The following is a 26,961-nucleotide window of genomic DNA, read 5'->3' as shown; positions in this document are numbered from 1 at the left end:
TTAGTGGCGATCGGTTGAATCAAATAAAGGAGCTTTCTACATGAAGTATCCTATACTTAATGAATGAAAGTGCCCTTTATTTGTTTCAATAGTAAACGCCAGGATTTACTTTCACTTTAATCATGGTTTTATTTAAATAAATTTTACCCATGGACAGCGCTGCAGAATATGTTCATACTTTATAAATAAAGTATAATGATAATAGATTATGCAAATCCCAGCATAATATACCTTATTTTAAAACCATATCTCCAGATCACAATTCATTCTCGTCTTGATCCAAATACTAGGCTTGGCTAGTAGTTAGTACTACCAAGCACAAGATATAACAGAGACCTATATCTCAGTCTGCCGCCCCGCTGATTTGTGCAGCTTTCTAAACCATGTGACTACTGCAGTCATCTGACTATGGTGACATCCTGATCCCAGGTCCTGTAGCAGTTTAGGAACCAGACGACACCATAGAAAAAAAATAGCAAAACGTCTATTGAGAAGTAACAAAGGGAAGATGTGGCTTCTGTCTGACCAATCCAAAATCGGTTAGATTCTTACATCACTATCCATAGAAACAACCCTCCAGTATCGCCTAATAGACCAATCCCAAACAATTCCAAATTTCGCCATTGTCCAATGAGATCGAGTCAACAGAGGAGGAAGGAAGCGCCAATTTAATGCGTCTCTTCACCCCCCTTTCCCTTCACAAGATGGCGGTAACTGCTTTGTTTCTTGTACTTCGCCGACTAATGTAGATGTGGTGTTAGGGAGGCGGGGGAGTGCAATCTGGCTAGCAAGGATCAGGCTGGGTGATGAGAGGGAGAGATCTGAGATAGTGTAGCGATATATATGAAGTATAGAGCGGAGATACGGGTTTCGATACCGCCTATTTATCTTTCATCTATCTCCTCTTTCTCACCATCTTCCTATATGCAGGATACACAGGGAATGGCCGGTAGCCGGTGAGAGAGACCGTACGGCGGGTTGGGGCCTCTGAGAGAGATGACATCGGAGCCCATGAGGTAGGCCCCAAAGCCTGATTGCTTTTGCCCAGGCGGGAATGGTTATTGCGATTAAATAAATGCTATTTACATGATTAGTGAGACAAGCATGTCAGCCGTGTCTTTTTGTTTTCCCGGTAAGAAGTCACCGGAATTTCACAAAATACGCTAACATAAGAAATGACCTCACAAATCTACCATTAAAATGCAATTGACTCTTATACGGCGATGTCATAAAATGTCTTAAAACATACCAGCTTTTTTTAATGTAATTGTTGCATTGATAGTAATTGCATGTTCTCCACATGGAGGTAAAATGATTTACAGAGGTGTAAAGTTTAGTTGGTGCTATGAGAAATACAAGTCTTATTTTATTTATTTTAATATACATTTTATGTAAACACTGGTCCAGTTTACCCACAAACAGTTTTTTTTTCTCTCGTCTGCTTCCCCCCCTAATTTTTTGTTGTTGTGTGGGGAGTATTTACATTAGTGTGTGTTTTAGTTATATATCATTGATTTATGGCTATTCTGTGTGGAGGGTGTGTTTGTATGTACACGAAGTACACTATTTTGTTATTGTTTGTAGAGTTACAAAATATACACAATACAAAAACACACAAATGCTTGTTGAGTGGGATATAGCATAGTGAAGGGCCTTGGTTAAAGAATAAAAATGATGCGTGGGTGGTTGGCACCCCCAACACAGACACACACGGTGCAAATCATGAATTCTAAATGCAGGTATTTGTAATTTTACAGGAATTTTTTTGGCATACACATTTCCTTAGCTTGTTCTCAAAACAATAAAATCTGCTTTTGCTATGTGGATGTATATTTTTTCCATGATGCTTTTAATTTAATACACATTTTATACATTGTTGATCTGTTTTTTTTTTTATCTGTTTAACACCACCACTATAAAATATACAAAATAATGGGGTACAGTAAAGTTATCAATTTGGTAGATTGTGTGTGTATATATACCGTATATATGTATATATGTGTGTGTGTGTATATATATATATATATGTATATATATGTGTGTATATATATATACACACACAATCTACCAAATTGATAACTTTACTGTACCCCATTATTTTGTATATTTTATAGTGGTGGTGTTAAACCTAAGGCACATACACACAATTTGATCCCTTATGATAAAAATGTAAGGTATTTGGAACACATCAGTGGATGCTAAATAAACTATTTAATAAAACTGGTTAGTTTATTTCTTTTTATTTGTTAATCCTATATTTGTAAAAATGATATTCCATCCTTACTGGTTACCACCTCCTCCGCACCCCTTGTATTTCCTGCTGTGCGCACACGGAGGCAGTCATTGCTTGTATTAATGCTGTATGGCAAGCATTTTCATTGGCTGATCAAGAAAACCTAATTAAAAAGTCACTTTAGCCTGGGGCTATTGGAGCATGGATCTATTTGTTAGTAAGTTTATAAATAAAATCTGTTGTAGGCATTATATTCGTAAAATAATTGATGAACTTCATACTTATTAACACTTGTTTTAACACTGCTTACAGGAAAATTCAAACTTACCATCACTTTAAAGGGACATGAAACCCCAATTTTTTTTTCATGATTAAAGGGACAGTCAACAGATTATTTTTTTTCTTTTAACGAAAGATACATAATCCCTTTATTACCCATTCCCCAGTTTTGCATAACCAACAGTTATAATACACTTTTTACCTCTGTGATTAACTTATAGCTAAGCATCTTCTGACATCCCCCTGATCACATGTAATTTTATTTATTATCTATTGACTTTCATTTTAGCCAATTAGTGCAGTGTCTGCCACAAGCGTGATCACGTTATCTATATGGCCTACATGAACTAGCTCTCCCCTGTTGTGAAAAGCAAATAAAAAAGCGTGACAAGAGGCCGCCTTTCGAGGGCTTAGAAATGATCATATGAGTTTTCCTAGGTTTAGCTTTCAACTAAGAATATCAAGAGAACAAATACAATTTGGTGATAAAGGTAAATTGTAAATTTGTTTATAATTACATGCCCTATTGGAAACATGAGTTTTTTTTTTTTTTTTTAAAGTCTTGACTGTCCCTTTAAAGATAGCGCATACACTTTTTAACAACTTTCCATTATACTTCTATCTTTTTCCCCCCCCCCCTATGGCATTTATCATAGCCCCTGAATTGCGAGTTGGATGCTCCTAAAGCTTTAACATGTGGAGGTGGCTGATCGTTGAGTTTGACTATTTTTCACAAACAGCAGGGTTTTTTGCTTACCTGTTAAGGTTGAAGTTAGTTGATCTAAGCTCAGCATTTGTAGAGATGAGCGAAACACATCACTGATGCATGGTAGCAATGCTCAGTAATGCATGAAATGGCGAGGGATGTGGCTGTTACTGCCCTCCTTTCATAGCCAGGAAAGCCTCTGTAGTTTCCATGTTTTATTTTGGCTTTTGTGCCTTATAGACAGTGCGTATTTGCAAATGTATTGTAAAAAATAAGGTTTTGGGTCACGTGTTTGTGTGTATTAGATATGTGCATTTGTGCACTTTGTGACCTAACAAATAATTTCAGAGCCAGATTTATTGTTGTAGAAGTACACCACCACACTGAGAATTGGATTTGCACAGTATACTTAAAGGGATATAAAGTTGTTAATAAAATAAAGAGAGCACCACACAGTGGCATATAAATAATAGAAATCATTGCTATATGCATTGTTCATAATTTTAACTGCTTTAGTACTGGGAGTTGCAGAGAAAAACTTGTCAAAGTACATGAGAATTTTTAGCATTTTTGCTATCACTCCATTTAAACAGAAATAGCCATTTTTTTATAAATAAATTTACCAACTACTTTACCAAAATTTACCAAAACTATTTATAGTTTTAATCTTAAGATTTCTGATCTGGGCTTATTTTGGCTTATTACATGAAAATGTTTTGCCGCCAAATGAGATATAAAAAAAAAGTGATAAGTTTGGATTTCTTACCTTTATTATTTACACAACTTGTGCATTCCTAATACAAAATTTAAAAGTTTATCTGGGATCATTTTTGTTAAGAAATAGCAGACATGCTTTGCTTTGCCATTGTAATTTGAAGGCCTCTAATTGCAGTCGCAAACCACACTTCAAATATTTCTGGCAGTCACAGGGTTAATAAGGTAGCTTGTAAGGTTTAATTTTAGCTGTAGTGTAGAAATTACCCTCACAGACGGCTCTCTTCTCCATCACCCCTCACTGGTCTCCACCATCTTAGGTACTGGCAGACTCTGCCAGTATGCAATTTTAGGGCTTGTTTTTTTTCTTTTCACTGTAGAGATCCCTCCGCCCACTCAATAGAAATATCAGATGCCTAGTTTAAGACTGTCCCATTAAAAGGGAAACTAAAGTCTAAATTAAACCTTCCTGAATCAGAGCATGCAGTTTTAACATACTAATTTACTTCTATTAACATATTTTGCAAATTCCTACTGATCATGTTCACAGGGTATACGTATACTAGTCAGCGATTAGCTGATGGCGTCGCATGATACAGGGGGGCAACAAATGGGGGGGGGGGAATAACTAATAAAAAAAATCTGCTTCTTAGTTATTACGACGTTTATTATGCACTTGTCAATGAAGTAATTCTACTGTATTTAGTAGCCCTTTTAAGAATGGCAAATTTTGTTTTTTTCATGGCCTTAGTAATTTAATTGATCTGTTTCTAGATTTTATGTTGATCTTTATTGACATTTTCAAAAAGAAACAATACATAATCGTGATTTATACGTAGCATACATTCCTCCATTGTATTCACCCCCTCTCTCTTCTTAAAGGACCAGTCAACACATTAGATTTGCATAATCAACAAATGCAAGATAACAAGACAATGAAATAACACTTAGTCTGAACTTCAAATGAGTAGTAGATTTTTTTTTTTATAACAAATTTCAAAGTTATGTATATTTCCACTCCCCTTGTACCATGTGATAGCTATCAGCCAATCACAAATGCATATACATATAGTCTGTGAATTCTTGCACATGCTCAGTAGGATCTGGTGACTCAAATATTGTAAATATAAAAGACTGCACATTTTTTTTTAATGGAAGTAAATTTGAAAGTTGTTTAAAATTACATTCTGTATCTGAATCCTGAAAATTTGATTTAACCTGAGTGTCCCTTTAAAGGAACATTGTAGATCAATTTATATAGCCCACCTGGAAGGGTTTTGTAACCATGTGTTTTGCTTATTTTTTTTTAAAAACATTTTGCTGATTTTCAGACTCCTAACTAAAAGGACAGGAAACCCCAAAACTTTCATGATTTGGATAGATTGTACACTTTTAAATAACTTTCCAATTTATTTCTATTATCAAATTTGCTTCATTATCTTGTTATCCTTTGCTGAAGAAACAGCATTCCACTACTGTCAGTTAACACTTTTTACCTCTGTAAATACCTTGTATCTATGCCTCTGCAAACTGCCCCCTTATTTCAGGTCTTTTGACAGACTTGCATTTTTAGCCAATCAGTTCTGACTCCTAGGAGCTTCACGTGCCTAAGCTCAATGTTATGTATATGAAACACATGAACACCCTCTAGTGGTGAACACTGTCAAAATACTTTCAGATTAGAGGCGGCCTTCAAGGTCTAAGAAATGAGCAAAAGAACCTCCTAGGTTTAGCTTTCAACTAAGAATACCAAGAGAACAAAGCAAAATTGGTAATAAAAGTAAATTGGAAAGCTGTTTAAAATTACATGCCCTATCTGAATCATGATTTTTAATTATTTTTTTACTTGACTGTCCCTTTTAAGCCCCACAGTATCGGTTGTAGACTGCAATATACAGATTCATGTTTGCAATGTTTTTTTTTTTTATTTTCATAAGCGGGGGGGGGGGGGTAGTGTTTGCATTTCCTACTTCTCCAGCCCCTTTCAATGTATGTCACAGCCTAACCTCATCTACAGTGCTAAAAGTAAGTAGTTTTTTTTTTTTTTTTTAGGATTTATACTGGATTTTTAGATAAGTATATGTGCATATTCTTTTTTTTTTTTTAATAGTATTGACTACTAAAGAGAGAGAGATATATATTATGTTAATTATATACACAAACACGCTGAGCAACACACACACGTATGTTGATTAAAGTATAGTGTGAAACCAGTTAAAAGTACTGTCTTCCTAAACATTTTTGTTTAAAACATAGCTAATGCCTTTAAGTAATTCCCCAGTTTTGCATTATCAACACGGTTATATTAAAGGACCAGTAAATACAGTAGATTTACATAATTAACATTAGATTTTTTTTTTTTTTTTTTTTTTTACTGACAAATTTCAGTTTGTCTATTTCCACTCCTGTTTCATGTGACAGCCATCAACCAATCACAAATACATATACATATATTCTGTATATTCTTTCATATGCTAAGCAGAAGCATGTGACTCAGTGTAAATATTAGAAAAAAAAATGCAAAATTTGTTAAAGGGACAGGAAACCCCAAATTTCTTTCATGATTCAGATAGAAAACATACAATTTTAAACAACTTTCTAATTTACTTCTATTATCTGGTTTCTAACTGGGTGAGCCAATATATTCTCTCTCTCTCTCTCTCTCTCTCTCTCTCTCTCTCTCTCTCTCTCTCTCTCTCTCTCTCTCTCTCTCTCTCTCTCTCTCTCTCTCTCTCTCTCTCTCTCTCTCTCTCTCTCTCTCTCTCTCTCTCTCTCTCTCTCTCTCTCTCTCTCTCTCTCTCTCTCTCTCTCTCTCTCTCTCTCTCTCTCTCTCTCTCTCTCTCTCTCTCTCTCTCTCTCTCTCTCTCTCTCTCTCTCTCTCTCTCTCTCTCTCTCTCTCTCTCTCTCTCTCTCTCTCTCTCTCTCTCTCTCATTAAATGGAAGTAAAAGTTTGTGTTTCATGTCCCTTTAATGGAAGTAAATTGGAAACTTGTTTAAAATGGCATGCTCCATCTGATTCATGAAAGTTTTTGATTTGAGTGCCCCATTAATACACTTTTTACCACTGATTACCTTGTATCTAAGCCTCTGCAGACTGCCCCCTTATCTCAGTTCTTTTGATGGACTTGCACTTTAACCAATCAGTGCTGACTCATAAATAACTTCATGGAAGTGAGTATGTCTGACACACGTGGACTAGCACTGTCTAGCTGTGAAAAACTGTCAAAATGCAATGAGAAGGCGAACTTCAACTGTTTAGAAATCTGTTTTGAGGCTACCTAGGTTTAGCTTTTTAAAAAAGAATACCAAGAGAACAAAGCAAATTTGATAAAAGTAAATTAGAAAGGTGTTTAAAATTGCATATACTACCTGAATCATGAAAGTTTGACTTGACTGTCCCTTTTAAAGTGAAGGTAAACTTTAAATATACTATTAAAAACAGGGGCACTTTCATTCATCAAAGTTTACAAAGCAGCCGTTTTGGTAAAAAAATTACTTTTTTTTTTTTTCTTCACTTCTACAGCAGCTTCACCCACCTAGAGATCCTCTATTCACACGTCGACAATGACTAATCCTGCTTCCTCCAATTACAGCTTTCCCCCCAGGGTAATCATTGCTTGAGGCCATGCTGTGATTGGAGGAAGCTGGATTAGTCATTGCTGACGTGTGAATAGAGGATCTCTAGGTGGGGGAAGCTGCAGTAGCAGTGAAAAGAAAAAAGTTTTTTTTTTTTTTTTTTTTTTTTTTTTTTTTAAACAAAACAGCTGCTTTGTAAACTTTGATGAATGAAAGTGCCCCTGTTTTTTTTAATAGTATTTTTAAAAAAACTTTCATTCACCAAAGTTTACCTTCACTTTAAATATTGGTAATCTACCCATAGATTCTCAATGACATATTTGGGGACAGACTCTAGGGATGTGTTTGTCCAGACTGATATATAGATTTTTTAGGCAGCATTGATGTGCTTCTAATAGAAACATTGTCATAACAGGAGTCTAGTTTATTAATGGAAAAATAGAAACCTTTTTCCAGAAATATTTACATTGACTTGTGATCGCCACATCTGCAGCATAGGTATTTCCACTTGCTTCCAGAACCTAGGAATTGTTTGGTGCTATTGAGTACTAACTGGAGGAGTTTATAGTGTAGCTGTGATTGTAATTTAGGAATAACAATAAAGAGAAAGATATTGAGGTCTAGAGCTAAATTTTAAACATTGAGTGTTGTTTAAGTATAGCCCTGTTACTAGACTTTTTAATGGTGCTTTTTGTATTGTGTTTCTGATCCCATGTTGTCTGCCTCAAATGCAGTTATGCCTTATGCAGTTAAAATACTTGATATGAATCTTTGTCCTGAATGTATTCAGTATATTTTATATTGTAAATATTGCTCAAACAGCTCACATTTTTTACTACAGATATTATGGCTAAATATTCTGCTATCCTACATTGTGTATTATCTGATTACTAGTGTTATCCACAGAAAATTTTGCCTATTGGGTGGGAGACGGAGTAGTATAATACTTAGCAATATTTCCTTTACAATGTTCTCCACAGGCCTTTTTTTAATGGGTGCGCCACCCGACTGATTTTACTGACTACCCGCCTAAAATTTTAGGCAAAAAATAAGCTTTTTAAATGTTGCTCAAATCCTTAAATATATTAAATTATGCAATTAATTGCTTTAGATAGCATTAAATGCTGTAGTAATAGAAAATATTACACTACCCCCACCTGGATACTTTGTAATGACACCCGGCTTGCAAACATTTCTGAGGACAACACTGCTTTATAAATGTTTTTGCTATCCAAAGCACACATTAATTGCATAATTTAACATAAATTGACTTAATGATGATTTGTGCAAAAACATTGAATTTTAGCTTATTAACATATTCATTTGTATACTAGATTTAGGCAAAATTAAAAAAACCTTTGTGATTTTATTTGCACAAGTTACTCCCCTTTGTTCTAATGGTAAATCCTAGCGTTTTATCACTTTAAATAAGTAAATTTGAAAGTTGTTTAGAATTGCATGCTCTTTCTAAATCATGAAAGCAATATGGGTTTTATGTCCCTTTTTAATGCTTTTGATTACTATAAAGGTTAATTCATAACTATTGCTAATTAAGAGTAGGAGATAATAGCCGTTTAAAGACACACTGTAAAAAAAAAAATAGTGGTTTTAGTATGCCTATTCCAGTAACCAGTCCATGGCAGTGGCAGCTAAAAAGGCAATATGGTCGGCAGAGTAATATTCAAATGCTTTCCAAACTATTGCTTTTCACATTAAATTTTTATGAAAACCATTTTTTATTTCATGATTCAGATAAAGCATGCAAGTTTTAAACAACTTTCTAATTTACTTTCATTTTTTTTCTTTTCTTTTGCTATCCTTTTGTTAAAAAGGCAAGGGCGTTAGCATAGGAGCCGGCCTGTTTCTGGAGCACTATATGGCAGCAGTTTTGCAAGAATGTTATCCATTCTAAGAGAGAGAGATTGCAGCCCTATTTCCTGCAATGTAGTACTCCAGATAATATTATGTGAATAAAGCAAATTTGATTGTTGAAGTAAATTGGAAAAATATTAAAAATGGTATGCTATTTGAATCACAAAATACTTTTTTTGGTGCTTAATTTCTCTTTAACTGACAATTGCACTGGCCTACTGTTTGGTCCTTAGTTCAAGGATCATTTAAATACAGTAGAATTGATTGCATAAATAAGACCACTTAATAACACTCTGAATTTCAAATAAGCAGTAGATTTAAAAAAAGAAAGAAAAAAAGACTGATGTAATTTTTTCCCCCATTTGCTGTCCCCTGTATCATGTGACAGCCATCAGTATAGCATACTTAAACCCTGTGAACTTTTGCACATGCTCAGTAGGAGTTGATGCCTCAGAAAGTGTGCTTATAAAAAGACTGCAAAATTTGATAATGAAAGTATCTTCTCTAGGACCTTTTTAAGCGGGTGCTCCACTCAGCTGATTTTACTGACCACTGATTTTTCTGCCTCTGTCTGAAACTGTCTTCAGTTATCTTATTTTAACCCTCTTACAATCAACTGTTAGTAAAGCTCTGCTGATTAACACTGTGTGCCACCATCTTGGAGCTTATATTTATGTAACTTTTAAACTGCAAAAAATGTAATACTTCCGCTCTTTTATGTAAGCTAATCTGAAATGCAAGGTACAGATGTCAAAAAGCAGTAACATCCCAAATCTGTGAGAGTGCACTGCTTCTGTCAGATAATGCAACTATGCATGCTACAAGATGGCGATGCCCAAGTGTAAAATGCTGAGCTTTAGCAGCTAGGTTCTGTAATTAGTTAAAATAACAGAACCGCTTTAAAGAGAGCTACAGGTACAGGAGGAAATACAATAGTGTATGGTAAGTAGTTATCGTTATCATGCTACTGTAGTTGTACCCAGCAGTTTAATGTCTCTTTTAAAGGAAAACTTTTATCAAAGGTGTGTGTTGTTAACTTAATAATTAATAATACTAAAGTTGTATCTAAGGAGTGTGGTGGATGTTCTCTTCTGCACTGGATCTGCCACGGCTTGACAATTTTTCTCCCACTAGGAGCCATCTCAAAAATGTTGCAACATTTTTTTGTTGCTATATAATATATTTATGCATTTAGTGTAATATCTTTTTTTGTTTTCTGTAACTATCTCCTGTTTCCCAGGAAACATGCAAACATATGATGTATTTGTTGAGCCCTGTTCTATATTACCCACTAATAAATTAAACAATTAAATTTATACTAGATGGCAGACACAGGAATAAATAGGCAAAGTGTTGAAATCTCTTGTTTAAAGGATATGAAACCAAAAATCTATTTCTTTCTAATGACATGGATCATCATAATTACTGTTGGGAATATCACTCCTGGCCAGCAGGAGGAGGCAAAGAGCACCACAGCAAAGCTGTTAAATATAACTTCCCTACCCACAAACCACAGTCATTCTCTTTGCCTGTTGCAAGGAGGTGGTAAACTTTTAGGTGTCTGAAGATTCTTCAATCAAGAGTTTATTTTCTAAAGCAGAGTAAGTTCTGTTTTTTCCTAGGGTCTATCTGTAGTCCACGTCAATCTCTTCAGTAGAGCTGTGGTGGCTTTTAAGCACTTGGAAACTGGTGGGGTTTAATTCTCACTGTGCCTTCCAAATATGGTTGCTGCTCTATCCTGAAAGCCTGATTAGGTTTAGTCAGTCTTTCCTTTGTGTTCCACAGGTCTATGGGGGGAGGATACCTTCTAATACCTTGGGAGCTGCCCTGCTGCGGGCAGATTGATAGTCGGATTAGTGCCTGTTTTCATGTTGGGACCGCAAATCCTATGTGTGTATTGGGATTTTATTTGGCAGTGTTTGGGGCACTGTTAGAGGAGAGGCTCTGTTTTATTTGCAGCTGTGTTTTGCTGCGTGTTTTCTGTAGCTAGGCATTTTGGATACGATAATGGCAGCCGGTCTGTTAGGAATGCCCACGAATAGGAGGGGCGGGTTTCTGAGGCGGCGATTAGGTTCTGATCTGATCGGAGGTTGCTTGCAGCGTTTCTAGCTTGGGACGCTCTGTAGCCGATTTGCCCTATTTGTTCCTGGGTCTGGATTGTTAGTCAGGTAGGCATCTCAGCAGGGTGTGTTGAAGTGAGGAGGCTGCCTTAAGGTTATAGGGTGCGGTAGTTTGGCGGTATTTTGTTTTAAGTAAAACGGAATAATAGCAGAAAAGGTTTTATTTTTTTTATTTTTAATATTTAAAGTGACAGTAACGTTTATTTTTCAAACTTTGGAAGCCAGTTTGATTTATTTTGGGTAAAGACGGATCAAGAGGCCTTGCAAGATGGTACATGTAGGTTATGCTTTGATTCTAATGTGGAACCTCCAATCCCTTTTTGTTCATCATGTATTGATAGAACATTACATTATAGGGATAGACTTTTTGTTTAATCTGAGCCATCATTAGCTAAGGCTTATGCTGTTCAGGGGTCTCCTGTTCAAAATATGCCGCAGCTTTCTCCTCAAACGTCCCAAACTTTAGTGTCTACTCATGCAGTGCCCTGTGTTCCTTCTATTTCTCCGGTTGGGGTTACCTTGCAGGACAAAGCTCTGTTGGCTTTTCCCATGCTACAGGGGAAGCGTAAGAGGAAGTGTTAGGGATTCAGTGAGGAAGGTTTCTGAATCCGGTGTGGCTGTTGAATGTTTCTTCCCAAAGGTCTGAGGGGGAGGATACTTAAGCGTCTGAGGGGGAAATCTCAGACAGTATAATTCCTTCCTCTGATGCTGAAGTTATATCCTTCAGGTTTAAACTCGAGCACCTCTGTTTGTTGCTCGAGGAGGTTTTGGCTACTTTGGATGACTCTGACACTACTGTCGTCACTCCTAAGAAATCTAGTAAGCTGAACAAGTACTTTGACGTACCTTCTGCAGTGGAGGTGTTTCCTGTTCCACAATCCACACCGTGCTACAGAGATTATTGCACGGGAGTTGGAAGCCTGGGATTCCAATTTCCCCTTCTCCAATTTTTAAGAAGTTTCCAATAGCTGATTCTATTAGGGAGTCTTGGAAGACGGTTCCCAAGGTGGAGGGAGCGATTTCCACTTTGGCTAAGAGAACCACTATTCCCATAGAGAATAGCTGTTCCTTTAAATATCCTATGGATAAGAAGTTGGAAGCGTTGCTTAAAATGTGTGTTCGCCAGGGGTTGCAATGGCAGCCTGCAGTGTGTCTTGCTACCGTCGCTAGTGCAGCAGCATATTGGTTTGATGCATTGTCTGATTCTATTCAGACAGATACTCCTCTTGAAGAGATCCAGGATAGGATCAAGACTCTTAAGTTGGCTAACTCCTTTATTACGGATGCTTCCTTGCAGGTCATCAAGTTGGGAGCATAGATTTCTGGCTTTGCTGTTCTGGCCCGCAGGGTCTTATGGTTGAAGTTCTGGTCTGCAGATGTGTCCTCCAAGTCTAAGCTTTTGTCGATTCCTTACAAGGGGAAAGACTTTGTTTAGGCCGGGTTAAGCTGGTAAGCCCTCCCCCCTCCTCTTCCAAGCAGTAACAGTCCAAGTCCTCCTGTAAGTCCAGTCAGTCTTGGAGCAAGGGGAAGCAATCTAAGAAGCCTGTTACTGACTCAGTCAGCATGAAGTGTCCCCTGATGCCCCTGATCCGGGAATGGATCTTGTGGGGGGCAGACTTTCTTTTTTTGCTTGGGATCGTGATGTCCCAGATCCCTGGGCAGTGGACATAGTGTCCCACGGATAAAAATTAGAGTTCAAGACCTTTCCTCCCATGGGCAGGTTCCTTCTCTCTCAAGATTATCTGTAAACCAGATAAAGAGAGATGCGTTCTTACGTTGTGTTCAGGATCTTTCCGACCTGTAAGTGATAGTTCCAGTTCCAATCCAGGAGCAGGGTCTGGGATTCTACTCCAATCTGTTTGTGGTTCCCAAAAAGGAGGGAACTTTAAGACCAATTATAGATTTCAAGAGTGTAAACCAGTTCCTCAGAGTTTCGTCTTTCAAGATGGATACTATTTGTAACATTCTTCCTCTGGTTCAAGAGGGCCAGTTCATGTCAACAGTAGTTTTGAAGGATGCGTATCTGCATATTCCCATCCACAGGGACCATCACAAGTTTCTGAGGTTTGCGTTTCTAGACAGTCACTTTCAGTTTGTGGCTCTTCCATTTGGTCTTGCAACAGCTCCCAGGACTTTCTTGAAGGTCCTGGGAGAATTGTTGGCGGTGCTCTGTTTGCGGGGGGTTGCTGTGGCGCCTTATCTGGATGACGTTCAGGTGCCATTTTTTCAACAAGCAAACTCCCACACGGGATGTTATCTTTTCTACGTTCTCACGGATGGAAGGTGAATTTGGGGAAAAAGTTCCTTGGTTCTAGCTACAATGGTAGTGTTCTTTCGAACCATAATAGATTATCAATGAAGATATTTCTGACAGGGGCCAGAAAGACAAATATCTTCAATTCATGTCTCCTTCAGAACCCCCCCCCCCCCTCGGCCGTCAATGGCTCGGTGTATGGAGGTAATTGGTCTGATGGTGTCGGCTATGGACATCATACCGTTTGCTCGGTTCCATCTCAGGCCACTGCAGTTATGCATGCTTAGTCAATGGAACGGGGATTATGTGAACTTGTCTCCATTAATAGTTCTGGATCAGGCGGCAAGAGAATGTCTTCCGTGGTGGTTGTCTCAGGGACATCTCTCCCAGGGAACCAGTTTCCGCAGGCCTACCTGGGTGATTGTGACCACGGATGCCAGCCTGCTGGTATGGGGAGCAGTCTGGGGCTCAGGGGCTATGGTCTCGGGAGGAGTCGGTTCTTCCCATAAACATCCTAGAGCTCAGGGAGGAGTCGGTTCTTCCCATAAATACCCTAGAGCTCAGGGCAATCTTCAATGCTCTTCTGGCCTCAGTTAGCGTCAGCCCAGTTTATCAGGTTTCAGCTGGACAACATAACGTCTGTGGCTTACATCAATCATCAGGGAGGAACTCTGAGTTCCTTGGCCATGACAGGTAGCCAAGATTTTTCAGTGAGCGGAGTCCCACAACTGCTGTCTGTCTGTGATCCACGTTCCAGGGATGGACAATTGGGAAGTGGATATTCTGAGAAGGCAGACCTTTCATCCAGGGGAGTGGGAGCTTCATCCGGAGGTGTTTTCCAGCTGGCCGGATTTGGATCTCATGGCATCTCGTCAGAATGCCAAGCTCCCTAGGTATGGGTCGCGGTCAAGGGATCCACAGGCTGTACTGATGTGTAGGAATAAAGGTGGCGCTTACTAAAAGCTGGGGTCCGTGTTCAGGAGCAGCGTTCTCTTCAGCGATGGCACTGTTCAGTAAGATCCAACCTGTAGCGCCCGGAGCCCAGGAAGACACGCCCCCGTCAAAGGCGTACACTTGAACCACAGCAAACAAAAGTACTTCTGGGCATTACAGGTGAAGACGCTAGTGTGGTAAATCCGGATTGTACAAGTGAAAATGACTCACTATACACTATAGTTGTGCAAATGGATTTACAAGGGTTCCAGACAGATAAGGAATTTAAATCTTATGATAAGAAATTTGAAAAAAACATGGCAAGATTTACAAAAGAACTATGGGACTTTAAAAAGCAAAAATTTTCAAGGGACAAAAGAGATTATGAGTTTAATAAAGTTTACAAATGGCAGAGTGGGGGGTGGAGTCAGCGCCATACGAGTCAGTTTCACAAAAATAGAATGGATACATTGCCCAAGAAAAACAGTAAAAAAGTGCAATTTGCATTAACTGAGTATGACGTTGACACCTCTGAGCATGATGAATTGGTAGATACAGCTGGCATGTCAGCATTAGATACCCCTTCAGAAGCGCTAGATAATATGTCAAAAAACGAATTGCGCACAGGCACAAATCCAAAAAGAAAAAAACAAGAAGGGGCAGCAGGGGGAGAAATAAACGTAAGGGGTATGTTTATAACTTAGTATATGTAACATCGTAGGCTCAAAAGCAGCAATATACTACTCTTGTCATTGGCTCACTCGTGTTCTGCTAGCTTTCTGTAGTGCATTTTTTTTTTACTCCCTCAACAAATGATACCATTAGAATTAGAGAGAGATTAAAACAAAGCTACTATATACCTTTTTATTATAACTTAAAAATTGAATGAAATGAGTGGTAACAACTGCCCACCAAAAGAGGCAGAGTCTATGCTGAATCGCTAGAGCACCCTTTCCAATGGCGAAGCTGCTGTGCCAATTTAAAATATTCATGTGATGTATTTCATTTCTACATCGCAAGCACACTTGTTTTGCAAGTTATTCATATGCACAGTATTTGTATAGACGCTCAGCCGACATCTGTTTTTACTTTGCGAATGTGCAGATTGGGTAGTTTGTGCCTACATATAGCTTACATTGCTTGTTTTGTCTCAAGTTTTTACTTTTTAATTACTACTCTACTTCGTCTAAAGGCACTTTGCATACTTATCTTCTTCCAATGCCGCTCCTTCCTTCAATATCCACTCTCAATGTACCTCCATCATCAATGTCATGATCCATGTTTCTACCCTGCATCCAGTGCTTGGATTATGACGTGCTACAGAAGAATGTGGGGGCTGAATTTGCTCAAGTGTTAGCAAGCAAATAGTTTTAATGCGCAGGCTGGCCACCATGATTCTACATAGGTAGAACATCGTTATAGGGGCATATATCGAGTAATATAATGGGGTTGACACTTATAATTTTTTTTTTACAATTACAAGAAAATACAAACATTTAAAAAATACCTTTTTCATATATAGAAATTTTTATATACAGGTGGCCCTCGTTTTACAACGGTTCAATTTACAGTTTCAGAATAACAACCTTTTTTTCAGTCATGTGAATGCTATTGAAAAGCATTGAGAAGCAGTGCATTTATTAAAATAGCCAGTAGGTGGAGCTGTCCTCTTGTGTTGCAGCAAAGCAAGCTGAAATTAATCAGTTTAACCAGACCTGAGCTATCAAGCAGATTTCAATGGAACAAGATCTTCCTGTCTATAACTCAGTCCAAATTGGAATGCATAGAAAGAACTGTTTGTAGAAAAATGCAAGTGAAGTCTGTGTTGTGTGAATATTTTATTAGGTTTATAATGCTGTTAAGCAAATGTTTTTGTTCATTTAACTTGGTTTAATTATATATTCTGTGTTGTGTGATTATTTTATTAGGTTTTTAATGCTGTCTAGCATTTAAAGTCTTAATTTCAAAGCTTTAAAAATAATGTATTAGGTGTTACTTATGACAATTTTGAGAGGTGCCTGGAACCTATCTCCCTCACTTCCCATTGACTTACATTATAAACTGGGTTTCATTTTACAACGGTTTCGAATTACAACCATTCCTTCTGGAACCTAACCCCGGCGTAAACTGAGGGCTACCTGTAGTTTTTAAAAAAAAAAAAGTTTCCTATCCCCTTTTTCAAATATGATAATAGAAGTAAATCAGAAAGTTGTTAATTGTATTCTCTATCTGAATCTTAAAATAAAAAGTGGGTTTATATTCCTTTTATATTACTTTTATATTATTTTTATATTCCTTTTTATCTGCTGTGGCCAATTAGGGTCAGTTATAAATAAAACAAGTCAATGACTGTGTGGAATAGAACAGTGTCCTGCATTTCCATTTCTAACAGGAATTGAAAAGCTCACAGTTTTAGAATGTAATTACAGGAAAACGGGGCACAACATAAATTGGTTATATTGCAGAGTGTGTATGTATGTATATATAATTTTTTTTATTTATTAGGGCTGGGCGATATGGGCAAAAAAAGTTTGAAAAAAAACTGCGATTTAATTGCGATTTTCTTATGAATGACTAACACCTTCATTTTGCATTCTAAAGTTTATTTAACACTACAGAATCTTAATGTACATGTTTCTCAATGTCAAATACACTCGGAGCATAAAAATACAAACCACAAAATAGTTTTTTTAATTTTCTGCCTGTGATGTGATTAAATAGTAGCCACTAGCCAGTTGTTAGGTCTTATGACACACAACATTGTCATGTTTTCTTGGACATTCTATCTGTGGACAGTGGTATGATTAACAAATGAAGCAGTATAAGCAACATACACAAAAATAAATTTTATATATATATATATATATATATATATATATATATATATATATATATATATATATATATATATATATACACATTCACACATTGTAGATGCAGTTAAGTTAACCCAGCAGCAGAGGGGACTGCAGTTTTAGCCTTTTTGGGAGCTGTGGGGTTAACTGCATCTGCCATGTATTTGAGCCAGAGGAGCAGGAGATTGTGTGGGAGGTTCCATAATGTTTACATACCCTAAGTTTCAGACTACAGACGTCCCTAGGGGGAAATATAAGTTAGTGGCTTTCTCTCCTGTTCATTCCTGCATGGGCTCTGCTTTTAGATTTCCATCTATTTTGATCGGCTGTTTATGAGAACAGAAAGTAAAAGTAAAACAGCCATTTTACAAATGTGTGCTAAAAGTAACCATTGGATGGAGCTGGTTTGCAAGAAATCGCAAACAAATCAATATTACAGCCACTTCTGAGGATTTTTTTATTTAGGAAAAAATCTAGACTCTCACAGTTTTAAAATCGCAGCGATTAATCGCGGTTTTAAATCGCATGCGATTGATCGTGCAGCCCGTATATATGTGTGTGTGTGTATGTATGCCACACTATGTGAATATGCCCTCCATGAGACAACCACCTGAAGGTTCTGTATAATAAACCATCTTCAACAAAGCAGGAACCAGCCAGGATTTTTTTCAAAAACAGGGGTCAAATTTATTGACGTTTCGGGGAGTAAACCTCCCCTTCCTCAGAACATAAAGTGTACAAACACACTGCACCTTAAATAAGCAAACCAATACAAGAACACCTCCCACTTCCTGTACAGAAAAAGCGTCAAATTCTCACTACTTCAGGTTTAGCATGCGTGACCCGGAAGTGCTTTAACCAAATACTTCCGGTATGTGTTTATATTTCAGTGCCAAAAGTACTCCATATTTAGAAACCCACACATTATCACATTGTGTGTATATACTAAGTGTTGTTTTGTCCTTAACACCTAAAGTCATCATCTATACATACATATCCTTATACTATTCATCTTAACGATGTTCACTCAAAACCCCGGAAATTAAACAACCACTTCCGGTATATCATAATAAACATACACCGTGTCACCCATATACTTAATATATTGATCCAATCTAGTGCCATATTGTGATTTAATACACGTGTCTATATAGTCATACTCATTATAAAAGACCACGCTCTGTGTCCAGACATACCTTTGTGCTTTCCTAAGCATATGTATTCTGAGACCGCCACCGGAAGTTACGTCTCTTCCAGTTTCGGTAACTAAACGTCACTCGTGTTATAGCGTCAAGCTGACTGAAAATTTGTATTAATGAATTATATAGTCGAAATACATTACATCTGAATAACAAATTCTAAATTTTAAAATATTTCTCCATTTTAAAAGTTTTGAGCTGGTTGAATTCTCTCTAGCAGCTTACTTCCCAGTTCCATGCTCGCACTGTGCTTCCCTTGTATTAAATTATCTTGCATGCTCCTGGGGAGGGGTTGAGGCAATGACATCACAGCTAGGGTAAAGAGTTTCCGGTGCTGAATATAAGTCGTCCACCGTGTTTTGATTCAAAACTTATTTAATGGAATTCTGTTTTGTTGCTTCCTCTAATACTGCATTTTTAAAAATATTTCTATTGATAAATACTAATTCCTCAAACAAACAAAAGGTGGTTCTAAATTTAATTTTTATTTCTATCATTTAAATAAACATTTCATATTTGTATTACTTTATTGCCTGCTGACCCCTTTCTCTTAAATGTTTTTTCTTTTCTTTTTATGGTCAATTTTGACAGTGAAAGCAAGTTAAATAAACTGGTGCAGAAGCTTCATGAATTTTTAGCTCACTCCTCAGAAGAATCGGAGGATACAACCTCGCCTACAAGACAATCTGTGAGCAAAAGTACAGGTAAGATTTATGCTTAAACTTAGTTTGTATCTACTACATTAACTTGCTAAATATTTTCCTAAGATGCATGCTAATTTATTTATTTTTTTTCTTGTAGCTAAATCAAAACCCACATCTAGACAGCAACCTTTTGACAACATGGAAGAGGTAATTCTGGCAATGCATTTTTCTAATTGTCCCCCTTACTGATTCACATTTTAATTTTACTTTTTTAAAAAAAAAAGATACGTAAAGGTGCTGCTGGACAATAAGGGAGTCTGTCACAATCCCTTTTTTTTTTTTTTTTTAAAATGTATCAAATCCTGTATCTACAGAAATCCCTATAGCATTTCAAGGGGCAGTATACTATAACATTGGTTTTACCCTTGTGTTTCCAGTTACTTTTTTACCAGCTGCTTAGTGTAAAAAAATGTGTGAGGTTTGCTTTTTAAGGTTTGTGTATATGAATTAGCTGATTTTGTGTTTTGAAGCCACAACCTAATAAAATGGGTTGAGCTTGTAGGTTTAATCAGATCTCATTACTACTTTTATCACATTTTGTAAATATACCTGCTTCTCTAAAGGGATACTCAATCTAAATTAAACTTTCACTATTCAGATAGAGCATGCAATTTTAAACAACTTTCCAATTTACTTCCATTAACAAAATGTGCACAGTCTTTTTATATTTAGAGGAGATCTACAATGGAGATAAGAAGGCGCCAAATTGGCGCCTTCTTATCTCCATTGTAGATTTCCTCTCTGTATTTGAAAACACCGGAAGAGCTGCCACGACTTCGGACTGTATTAATACTCATCTGCCGTGAGCGCACCTCATCAGGAAGCCAAAAACCCTGGATTTATTGTTCTTTTTATATTTAAACATTTTGAGTCACCAGCTCCTACTGAGCATGTGCAAGAATAAGTGTATGCATTTGTGAATGGCTGCTGTCACATGGTACATGCATGCATTTGTGATTGGCTGATGGCTGTCGCATGGTACAGGGGGTGTGGAAAAAGACATAACTTTTAAAATTGTCAGAAAAAAAAATCTGCTACTCATTTGAAGTTCAGACTAAGTGCTATTGCATTGTCTTGTTATCTTGCATTTTTGATTACGCAAATCTACAGTCTTGACTGGTCCTTTAACTTATATCTGTCCCTAAAGGACCAGTCACAGTAGATTTGCATAATCAACAAATGCATGATAAGACAATGTAATAGCACTTAGTCTAAACTTCAAATAAGTAGTGATTTTGTTATGACAATTTTAAGTTATATCTATTTCCACTCCCCCTGTACCATGTGACAGCTATCAGCCAATAGCAAATGCATACACGTACCATGTGACGGCAATCGGCCAATCACAAATGCATACACGTTTTATTCTTCACATGGTCAGTAGGAGCTGGTGACTCAAAGTTTAAATATAAAAAGAATGTGCACATTTTGTTAATGGAAGTAAATTGTAAAGTTGTTTAAAATTGCAAGCTCTATCTGTATAATGAGTTTAATTTTGACTTGTGTGTCCCTTTAAACCAATACTTGGAGAGAACAATTGAAAATTAACATTTTATTACCTTTATTTCTTCTATACCCCAATTGGAGTGCAATTTCTTCTGCTGGCTGTGTTTACACAGCTTGGCCTAATGGCCAAAAACTTTCAGGATAGGTGGGGATACCATGGGCTAAATCGACTATTTCAAATGCCAATATAAGGGTAATGGAAATAATTAAATACACTCCAGCAGTTAAAGTGGATTATTGGGAACAAATTAAAGGGGAGAAAATATTTGAGTAAACTGTCCCTTTAAATGTCAAAATGGACATTTAAAGGGACAAAGGGTATCCCAGAGAAACCTTTTGTGCCATGATAGCAAAAATGCTAAAAACAAAGTCTCCTTTGTTTTGGCCAAGTTTTTCTTTGAAAGTCCCGGTAGTGAAGGGTTAAAGCTTTTAATCTGCAAGGCTTACTTGGAGGTAGGAAAGTCTCCCCGTAGCGTATTACTGCTCACTGTACCAGATCAGTTTCTAGTTCCTTGGCATTTAAAGGGGCACTCAACTCAAACATTTGTTTAAAAAGATTTGTTAAAAAAAATGCTTTTACTACCCATTCCCCAGCTTTTTCATAACCAATATTGTTATATTAATATACTTTATAACATTAAAAACTCTAAATCTCTGCCGGTTTTTAGCCCATGTAGGCCGCATTTATCTCTATTTTATAAACTTCACACAGCAAGACAGCTATTGAATTGTCACCATATAGGTAACACTACTGATTCCAGTGGAGTTACAAATGAGACTGCACTGATTGCCTAAAATGCAAGTTGTAGAAAGCCCTGAGATAAAGGGGCATTCTGTAGAAACGTAGATACAAGATAATCAGAGGTAAAAACTATATTATAATTTAAGTTTTGGTTATACAAAATTGAGGAATGGGTAATAAAAGGATTATATATCCTTTTAAACAATCACTATTTTGGAGTAGACTGTCTCTTAAAAAAACAAACAACATTTTACTAAATTCAACTACATTGATGTGTTTTTTTTTTTTTCTTGTTCGGAAGCAGCTTTTGGTAGGATAGTTCTGCAGTCAACCGTATCTGGAAATTAGGTGCCTACCTTTTTATTTTTTTATTTTTATCCCATACTCATGGACTCTCAACAGTTTGAGTTTTATGTTCCCCGAAGTAATGGACTTGTGTACTTTTACCACCTTATGAAAGAAAACAAAATGTATGGTTACCTGATTAATTTATTTCGAGGTGGTGAGTGTCCACGAGGCCCACCTTTTTTTTTTCTTCCTGGGGGCGGTACTAGCTTTGTACCTAATTTCCCTGTTCTGTCCTTTGCTACCTTTCTACTTCTCCCTACTTGGCTATAAGTAAGACTGACTAATCAGTGAGGTGGGAGGGATAGAATACTCCTGGATTTTTTGGGAATCCTTGCCAACTCCTAATGGCCGGGAGTTGAATCCCAGTGGTTAATTTACTAGTGGACTCTCACCACCTTATCAGGTAAGCATAAATGTTACTGCATTATTATGCATTTCTGCTGTATTGAATTATCCTTTTAACAGCCAATGCAATTCTGTTCAACACACCAGAATTGGACAACTTGCAGTGTTGGAAAAATAACCTTAAAGGATTACTTTCTGTTATAATTTTTAAGCTAAACAACTAACATATTAAAGTTAATAAACATTAATTAAAACCTACTGACCTATATTTTCTCCAAAACGAAGTTTCATAACGTTCTAAAAGTTATATCTTTTATTCGCCGATGTCACGTTATCCTGCCCACTATTTTCAGCACTACGTGTTCAAAATACTTAAACCAATAACGTTGTGTTTAAAGCGCCATTTTGAGACCTAGGTATTGTAAACGGATTGGTACAGAGCAAAGGATATCCACGGAGTGGGTTTGGAAAACAATTAAATTTGCAGACAAGATTTCTGATATACGGTAGAGATATGTTAATGAAATGCTATAGATAAAAAGCGTATTTGGGGTAGTTAGTTAGTAACAGGCATAGAAAATATTTACTTACAGTGGCCCTTTAATCCCCTTTTTATAGTTGCTGAATATTTCAATATATCAATGGCAGGATATTTTGTTAATAGTACATTTATGGTTTACAATACAACCCTCAAGTCAAAATTGAACTTTCATGATTGAGATAGAGCATCCAATTTGAAAAACGCACTTTCCTGATTTTTTTTTTTTCCTTGGGACAAATTTAGACACTTGTTTATTGCATTGTCTTATGCAATTCTGATTACGCAAATTCTTATTACGTTTTGTTGTTTCCCCCTTCCTAAGATAGGGAGAGTCCACGGCTTCATTCCTTACTGTTGGGAATTACAACACCTGGCCACCAGGAGGAGGCAAAGACACCCCAGCCAAAGGCTTAAATATCCCTCCCACTTCCTCATTACCCCAGTCATTCTTTGCCTTTCATCACGATAGGAGGTGGCAAAGAAGATTTGGGGAGTCCTGAAAAAGAGTATCTGCCCTTCGAGATAGGATTGGAGTTTTTTTTTTTTTTTTTTTTTTTTTTCTTCTGTGAAACTATCCAGACTACTGCTAACAGCTCCTAAGCAATCAGTGTTGACGAATTTCACTGCCTACTTTCTCTCACTGCCTGCTCTCTCTCACTCAAGTCCATGACTGTCACACTTGAGAGGCTGTGTTCTGTTCTACAGCATGGATCCTGGAGGTATGATTGTTTCAATTTTTTTTTACACATATAACACTATAACAGGGTCAGTGTGGCTCCTTTATACCTTGATAGGATCCAGAGTTAATATCCTCTGGAGGGGGTTTATTGAACAGTTGGGGTTGATTAATCTGTGTATTTATTCACATGCTGCTTTGTGTGTTTGTGTTTTTTTCTTTTCCTGGGCTCATAAACTGTTTTTGGCTGAAACAGGTTTCACTTTCGTTTTTGAAAGTGTTGCACAGCTCCTATTAACTTGCTGTACTTTTCATAGCATGTGGTCTATGTTCATTTCCTCCATTCCGGCTGTGACTTCAACCTGAGAGTGTTTCCCCTGTACTGTCTAGGAGATGGTGAGTGCCCCAGCCATTGGGAGTATATTTATATAAAAAAAAAAATTTTGGGGCTATTTGTGTCCTTCTGTGAGGAGGACTCCGACATGTTAGAAGGTACTTCTTCTGTACTAAATCATACCTGTTAATATTGTGAGGAGGCCGTGGTTTTCCCACCCACTCAATTATGTTCCACATGCCTTAACACGTTTTATAAAGTCTAAGAAGGGAGACAAGCCTGCTAAGGCTACTAGTCCCTCTGAGCCGTCTACTTCTCAGGACTCTATGTCCCGTGAGATTACTGCCCTTGCTACATTATCCACTCCATGCAGTTCCCCGTAGCACATCTAATCCTCCATCCGGAGGGGGCCTTCTTCCTGCGGACTTTGCTGCGCAGTTGCAAACGGTGATGTCTGCAGCCCTCAGTGCATTACCTTGCTCTAACAAACGCAAGAGAGAGGTTAAACATGGCTCTCCTGACCCGAAGTCATCTAAATATTTATCGGATTTAGCTATTATGTCCCAGTTATCTGATGAGTTAACCATTAGCTTCAGAGGATGAACTTTCTGGTTTGGAGTCCTTAGCGTCTAAGCCTCCTGTTGCGGAGGAATCGTCCATAAGATTTAAAATTGAGCACTTGCATTTTTTTTTATTAAAGGGACAGTTTACTCCAAAAAAATGTCTCCCCTTTTAATTTGTTCCCAATGATCCACTTTACCTGCTGGAGTGTATTAAATGGTTTACAAGTATTTCCATTACCCTTATATTGGCATTTGAAATAGTTTATTTAGCCTGTGGTATCCCCACCCATCCTGAAAGTTTTTGGCCTCAAGGCCAAGCTGTGTTAACTCAGCCAGTAGAAGTAATTACACTCCCAGTGTGTTATAGAAGAGATGAGGTAATAAAATGTTAATTTTCCATTGTTCTTTCCTAGTATTGGTGATTGGTTTATGGACAGATATAGGATAAAGAAGCAGGTATATGTACACAATGTGATAAAGTAATGAGATCTGGTTATACCTACAAGCTCAACCTATTTTATTAGGTTGTGGCTTCAAAACACAAAATCGGCTAATTAATGTACACAAATAAGCCTTAATAAAGCAAATCTCATACATTTTATACTGCAGAAAACAATTTTATAGTATACTGTCCCTTTAAAGGGGGTTCTGTCTACATTAGAGGTTCCAGAGGCAGCACTGCCTGAAGAACCTATGATATCTAAATTAGAAAGTTTACGAAGACAGGAAAGTTCCTTTGACTTTTCCTGTGTCGGTTAAAATAGCAAATATTTTTAACAACAAATTGAAAAGAATTGGATCTTCCTTTCCCCCCTCATCTACTTTTAAAAAGTTGTTCCCAGTCCCAGACTCTTAACTGGATTTGTGGGGCTCCATTCCTAAGTTGGATGGTGCTATCTTTATGCTTGCTAAACGTACTTCTATACCTTTTGAGGATAGTTCTTTGTTTAGAGAGCAGATGGATAAGAAAATGGAAACCTTTCTGACAAAGATGTTTCAACATACAGGTTTTCTTTTTTAAGACTCAGTGAGTCCACGGATCATCTTAACTACTAATGTGATATTCACCTTCTGGTCAGCAGGAGGAGGCAAAGAGCACCACAGCAAATCTGTTAAATAGCTCCTCCCTTCCCTCCCACTCCAGTCATTCTCTTTGCCTACGTTAGTGATAGCAAGAGGTAAAGTGAGGTGTTAGATTAGATTCTTCAATCAAGAGTTTATTATGTTTAAAGTAGTGCAAGATTGTGCTGCTTTGTTCTAGGGTGTAGCCGTAGTCCATATCAGTCTCTACTGTAGAGCTTTGGTGGCTTTAGAGCAATGGGAACTGGTGGGACATAATTCTCACTGCGCCTCCCATAATTTCTTGCTGCCCTTATCCTTCAGTCTGAGGTTCTCATTGACTCGGCATGTTATTTTCCTTAGGTCGATGTGAGGGAGAGGACCTCTCAAACCTGAGAGCTGCCAGGCAGAAGTCAAGGTAAGTGCTGCCTTAAAGGGACACTGAACTCAATTTTTTTTATTTTGTGATTCAAATAGAGCATGCAACTTTCTAATTTACTCCTATTATAAATTTTTCTTCATTCTCTTGCTATCTTTATTTGAAAAAGAAGGCAACTAAGCTTCTTTTGGTTTAGACCTCTGGACAGCACTTTTTTATTGGTGGATGAATTTATGCACCAATCAACAAGGACATCCCAGGTTGTTCACCAAAAATGGGCCGGCATCTAAACTTACTTTCTTGCATTTCAAATAAAGATACCAAGAGACTAAAGAACATTTGATAATAGAAGTTAATTAGAAAGTTGCTTAAAATTTCATGCTCTATCTGAATCACAAAAGAAAAAAAATTGGGTTCAGTGTCCCAAGTTTCTAGGAATAAGGACTCAGATTTTTTTAGTGAGCATATTCTAGACATAAGGGGCTCTTTAAGAAAGTTTCTTATGTGGGGACGTTAAACGTTTTTCCTGTGGGAAAGCTAATTGGGCAGTGTTATGTACCAGGGCACTGGGGCTGGAGGAAGCTAAATGTTTTAACTGACATTTTACATTAATAGGTGTGTACATTCATGGCTCCGGTGGTTTCACTTCACATAATGTATGGTCAACTAGGTCACGCCCACAATGGTCGGTCTTTCCGTTTTTTTGCGCGCCATTCCGTAGCGCTTCAGCTCAGACAGTGCACATTGAGAATTGACCGGAGTGACTGGAGTCACATGGGAGATCATGCGTTGCTAGTGCAGACACAATGTTTTTCTTGGTATCATTATGTCAGACATTTCCAAGTAGAATCGTACTGAAGAGGAAAAAATACATTTTTGGGACCTAACTATCTTCTGTCAGGTAGGAGCACTTCAGCAGACTGCTGAGGTTGATTTTTTGTTTAAGCAAGTTAATCGTTTTGGCAGTACAAAGGGAAAACGTTAAGCTGACATTTTTTGCAGCAAAAATAAAAAGAACAGTTT

General features: G+C 37.3%; 1 protein-coding gene across 1 annotated transcript in view; it reads left to right on the top strand.

Annotated features, from left to right (window-relative positions):
- The first annotated feature begins 717 nt into the window (after positions 1-717).
- ATRX (ATRX chromatin remodeler) overlaps positions 718-26,961 on the top strand; it is a 783,199-nt gene continuing 756,955 nt past the window's right edge. The window contains exons 1-3 of the mRNA XM_053714433.1: positions 718-1,016; positions 19,333-19,445; positions 19,543-19,592. Of these exons, the coding sequence (XP_053570408.1) occupies positions 997-1,016; positions 19,333-19,445; positions 19,543-19,592 (183 nt within the window). The 5' untranslated portion in view covers positions 718-996. The remainder of the gene's footprint in view (positions 1,017-19,332; positions 19,446-19,542; positions 19,593-26,961) is intronic.

This window comes from Bombina bombina, chromosome 1, assembly GCF_027579735.1.
Source record: "Bombina bombina isolate aBomBom1 chromosome 1, aBomBom1.pri, whole genome shotgun sequence".
Taxonomy (NCBI): Eukaryota; Metazoa; Chordata; class Amphibia; order Anura; family Bombinatoridae; genus Bombina; species Bombina bombina.
This window is presented reverse-complemented; position numbering and strand designations above follow the sequence as displayed.